Source organism: Arachis duranensis, chromosome 5 (genome assembly GCF_000817695.3).
Source record: "Arachis duranensis cultivar V14167 chromosome 5, aradu.V14167.gnm2.J7QH, whole genome shotgun sequence".
In the NCBI taxonomy this organism is placed as follows: domain Eukaryota; kingdom Viridiplantae; phylum Streptophyta; class Magnoliopsida; order Fabales; family Fabaceae; genus Arachis; species Arachis duranensis.
In genome coordinates, this window is record NC_029776.3 from 95,306,213 (window position 1) to 95,311,316 (window position 5,104).

At 32.2% G+C, this 5,104-nt stretch overlaps 1 protein-coding gene across 1 annotated transcript; it reads right to left on the bottom strand.

Moving 5' to 3' along the window:
* Positions 1 to 230: 230 nt before the first annotated feature.
* On the bottom strand, positions 231 to 2,436 carry LOC107490596 (U-box domain-containing protein 21). The gene is made up of 2 exons (XM_016111378.3): positions 1,614 to 2,436; positions 231 to 1,339 (listed from the first exon to the last, which is right to left on the bottom strand). The coding sequence occupies exons 1-2, from the start codon at positions 2,131 to 2,133 to the stop codon at positions 537 to 539; spliced, it is 1,323 nt and encodes a 440-aa protein (XP_015966864.1). The 5' UTR covers positions 2,134 to 2,436; the 3' UTR covers positions 231 to 536.
* Positions 2,437 to 5,104: the final 2,668 nt, after the last annotated feature.

Genomic DNA, 5,104 nt, shown 5'->3' on the forward strand with positions numbered 1-5,104 from the left:
TTTTTCTCAAATCTTTGCTTGTAAAAATATTTTAAATTCTAACAATCAATCATCAATGTTCTAGAATTAAAGAAAAAACTTATATTAGTAATTATTAGTGGATTAATTTAGTTATGTTCTGAAATAAAATATTATTAGCCAAATTTAACAGTGAGAAAACATTGAACCTGTTCAAAATTTTTTGAAATGGAAAGAAACGTTAATAACGAAATTAGGACTTTTCTGAAGCATTGGAGACGAATATAATATTTTAGCATAATTATTACAATATACAAAAAGAATAATCTTTCTCTATGTTCCCTATCTATAATCCTTTGAATCCTATGATACAAACTGCACAGATCCATGCATTTAATCCATAAAATCAATGGCAATCCTAAAGCAAACTTTTGGTTCAAAGAGGTGTTTCAGAGATACTTAATGTTTGGTAAATTATTTTTGTTTTAAAAAAAATGTGACAAACATAGACAGAAACAAATGATATCTTTGAGATAAAATTTGTCTAATTTTCTATGTATTGTTGTGTATGAAAAGTGTTAGAAGGATCTCTTAAGATTCTTGAAATCAGAGTCAATGCATTCCAATTCAGCCCTATAAGGATTCATCAACTTGAGAAGCTCAGTGGCTTTTTCCTTTGTGGAATCACCACAACCAACCTGCAAAACCAAGAGAAGCTTCTGGAATGCACCAACTTGAAGAGCCTCAACAAGAACCTTCCCTTCTTCATCACCTCTTTCTCCAAATTTGCACATCTTCCATATTGCAGACACAGAGTAATCAGTGCTGAGTGAAGAAATCCTCAGAACCTTCTTCACCAAAACAGGAACAGTTAGATCATTCCCAAGAGCACTTTCTCTCCCTTTCTCACTGCTACAAAGACAATCAAAGATTGCCAAAGCCTTCTCACAAATGCTCTTTTCTGAATCAATTAGGACTCCCAAAAGGGTATTCACAAATCCCAACTCCACAAATGAAATCTTCATCTTCTCACCACATTCAGATTTTGATGATGAAACCATGTACCAGATCACCCTCAGTGAGTTCTTTGTTATTGTTGGACTAATTCTCTTGTTGACCAATTCCACCAAGAGTTCGTTGACTCCTTCAATCTTTGAAAGTGCCTCAACATTATTACTGTCACCAAAGGAGAGAAGCTCCTTCAATGCAACAATGGATTTTTCTTTTCCAGGGAGGTCTTGGTGCTTCAAGAACCAAACCATACAGCTCAATGATGCAATGGACCCCAATGATTTCTGAGCCTCCAATTGAAGTGGGAACATCCATTTCAGTGCTGAAAGGATCTCATCAAGAACACCCACATTTCTCTCAACCGAATCACCTGCACAAATAAGAATCCATGTTGGTCATGTAACTTGAAAAAGATGAATTTAATTTTGATGCAAAAAGTAATTCTACGCATGCATCCAATTACATAACATCACATCAGAAAAAATGACTACTTTTTATATTGACCATGTGAATGGTCGTTCGAAATAACAAATGTGATTACACCACTACGACAAAATATTTTATACTGGCATGAAAATTAAACTCATGAAAAGATATTAAATGAAGTGCTAGTATTAATGCAAGAAAGGGCTTATTTTATTTACCTGCAAATGAATCAAATGATGAGGCCAATGCAGCTGGTGCTCCGTTATCAACTATAATCCTCTTATTTCTTTCACTCTCAGCACCCCATCTCTCCATCTTCTGAATCAATTCAAGGCAAGTAAACTGTTCCAAGCGCAGTGAAGATTCCTTAAGTTGCAGAAGAAGATCAGAGACATCGGTTGGGCTAATTGGGATCTTTGGTGTTGGGATCCTCTCAACACCATGCTGCCTATTCTCCACACACCAATCTTGGATCATCATCCTCAGAGAATGGTTTGGGATCATGTCAAAGTTCTTCACAATCTGGTTTGTGACAGGGCACTTGAAATTCCCATCATCAAACCATCTTTCAACGCTTTCTCTGTCGTATGTTATGCCGGTTGATAATGTCACAGGATCTTTCATTAGGTCTAAGGAAATTGGGCACCTGAAATGGTTTGGAATCACTAGCTCCATGCTTGGTTTTCCATTAGCCTTGTGATTGTTGTTCTTCCTCCTTCTACTCCAACCTAGCACCATCTCAAAGGGTTCAAACACAACCAACTTGATAATAGAAATCAAGCTAGAAATAGTAGTAGCAATGGTGCTTCTTTGTTTTTTTTATTGGTTCTGTGCTATTTGATGATCAAAGTTTGAAACTTTGTAAGAAAATTTTTATGGGTCTTGCAATTTGCGATAGTTGGTGTTTCTCTCTCTGTCTCTCTCTTTATATATACACACCTGTAGATATATCATATATGTCATGTATCTCATGTGTGTGTGTTTTTTGGTAGCTATATAAGTTGAGAGTCATGGGTCTTTGCTTTCATACAATGTGTGTTCAAAGGTTAGACCATAACCCAAAAGAACAGAAAAGAATTAAGAAATATTCTAACCAGAAGCATTCAAATTGAAGAAGAGTAAGACACATAATGCATATTTTTTATATATATTTTGGTTAGTTTTAATTTAAAATTTAATTTTAATGCATATTCAATTAGATATTATTATGTAAAAAAAATATTTTTTATATTAACGATATAAATAATCATTTAAAAGAATATATATATGATTAAACAATAATATAAAACTCATCAATTAAACTCTTAATTTGTAATAGTTAGTATGTGTGTGTGTGAGATGATATGATTTTGAATATTGACCATTGAAGATAAAGAGTTGAAAAAAATGGAGACTTGTAACCGTCAAAGGGGACGGAAGGGGAATGGGTAAAACAATTAAACAAATATGAATCCAAATACGTTAGTTTTGTTATTTTGGGGTTTGTTTGGAGTTTGGACTAAGTGACACACGCTTTCCGCTATTGAATAAGATCAACACAAACACGTACTTATGCATATTTTATTACACGCCATGGCATATTGGCAACATGCCCCTCCCTCTCCCTTTTCTCTCTTTTGCTTTTTTAGTTTGATTTTTTTTTTTATATAGACTTTGGACTTTTTGATATATCCTATACTATATATACTTTAATTTGAAGTATTCGTAACAACCCTAGCATAGATAGGTGTGTCATCATTCATCAATAAAAAGTTAAAAACAATTTTATTTTTTTACGGTTAATTATTAAGACTTAGGGAGAGTTTAATTACGATGTACATTATAGTGTAAAATTTTTTATATAACTATTTTGAGGAGTAAATGATTTGTAACTTCGCTATGAATCATCATCATCAAACCTGATAATTATTCATCATGATGAATTCATGATCTAAATGACTTATGAAGAGATATAAAGTTACAGAAATATTTAATGGTCATTAATTGTTGCGACAATTAATGAATACTAAATAAAATAAAGTAAAATTTGGCTTTTTTTTTTCTCTCTAGCATTATCCTAAAGTTATTTAACGATTAATGATACTTTGTTACAACGTAGGTAAAAGAATCTTAAAAAGAATTAATTTTGTTTTAATACGTGATTACAATAGGAAATTTGATTGCTTAATAAAATGGTCATGTTATTATATATTCAATATCCCTATTAGTTTCTTTGATGGCGAGGAAGTAGAAGGCAGGACACTTTCAATAATGGATTTCACATTCTAATATTCTATTATTATTTATTCAATTGTGCTTTTATATATTAATATTTATGTAAATTGAGCATAAGTGCTTATGAATAATAAATTTGTGTTCTATATCTGTATATCATATGAAGAACTTTTTGGTGTGTTTTTTATTTTATGACGTGATATCCTTAACGTGTATATCATTTTTGGAGTTTTAATTTGATGGCGAATGCCAATATGCTTGAAAAAAAAGTAAAGAGCTAAATGCTTTTTGAATTTTAAAACTTAAATTTTAAATTTTAAATTCTAAATTTTATATTTTAAATTTTAAATTTGAGTTATCAATATAAATATAATAAATAGAAAATTAAGATTTATTTAATTAATAATAGCGTATTACGTCTTACTTAATAAAAATATTTAAAAATAATCTTAATAATTTGATAAAATGGTTGATCTTTATAAAAATGAAAACTCTTTTATACTGCATCAAAAATTAATATATGTTTGGATGAGTAATAACAAGCAACTTCATCTGCCATATGCAAAAGATGAAAGCACAATTTTATTTATAAAAGAATGTATTACTACTTATTAGGGATTTTTTATTTAAATAAATAAAATAAATCTAATCATTAGTAAAATAAATAATTTAAAAAAGATTTATCGATTTAAATATTTTAGTCTTATCTCGTTTACAGTGTAAACGAGATAAGACAGGTCAGTTGAACCGCAGATATATTGTTTACAGTGTAAACGAGATAGACCTGTAAATGAGATAAGGTCGTACTGCGCCTATAAGTATAAGTCGTTTACAGCATGTCTCTAAGCTCCATTTTGACTTAGTCAACCTCTTTCTCCCCTCTTTTTACCCTTTCCTATCATATTTAAGACTGATACGGTGATGGCACGCCAGGCAAGAAATGACGGAGACATCAACAGACTGAACGAGACGTCACATTACGTCGGGACCGCCGACTTCGAGGTTAGTTGCGTTCTGTTTGGTTAATCTAAGTATGTGGACATTGTTAGGGTAGTTCCATAGTGACAAGAACAGAAGAACTGAGTAAAATGTTTTAGAAATTGGTCTGTAGGATGAATTTAGAACTGTATTTTCTTGTGTAAGATTGTTATGACTTAATTAGGATTTGCTTACTAGCATATGTAATTTAGAGACATGTGTAGACTAGAAACACGGAAGTATGTTCTTAAGTAGAAGTAGCTCTATGTTCTTAAGTAGACTACAAAAAATTATGATTATCTCTTTATAAGTTAATTTTTTTTATTCCGCAGAGTCCTCGCCTTCTACTGCCCCGATGAGTCAGCCATACCCTTCCTCTACCGGACACCATCGTCCCGTATCTAGCTGAGGCCAGATTCGGCGACACGGTGCCCCTCAGGGACTTCACTTTTGACAATTCTCTGATTTCGGCACTCGTGAAGCGATGGCGTCTGGAGACGCACACGTTTCATCTCCT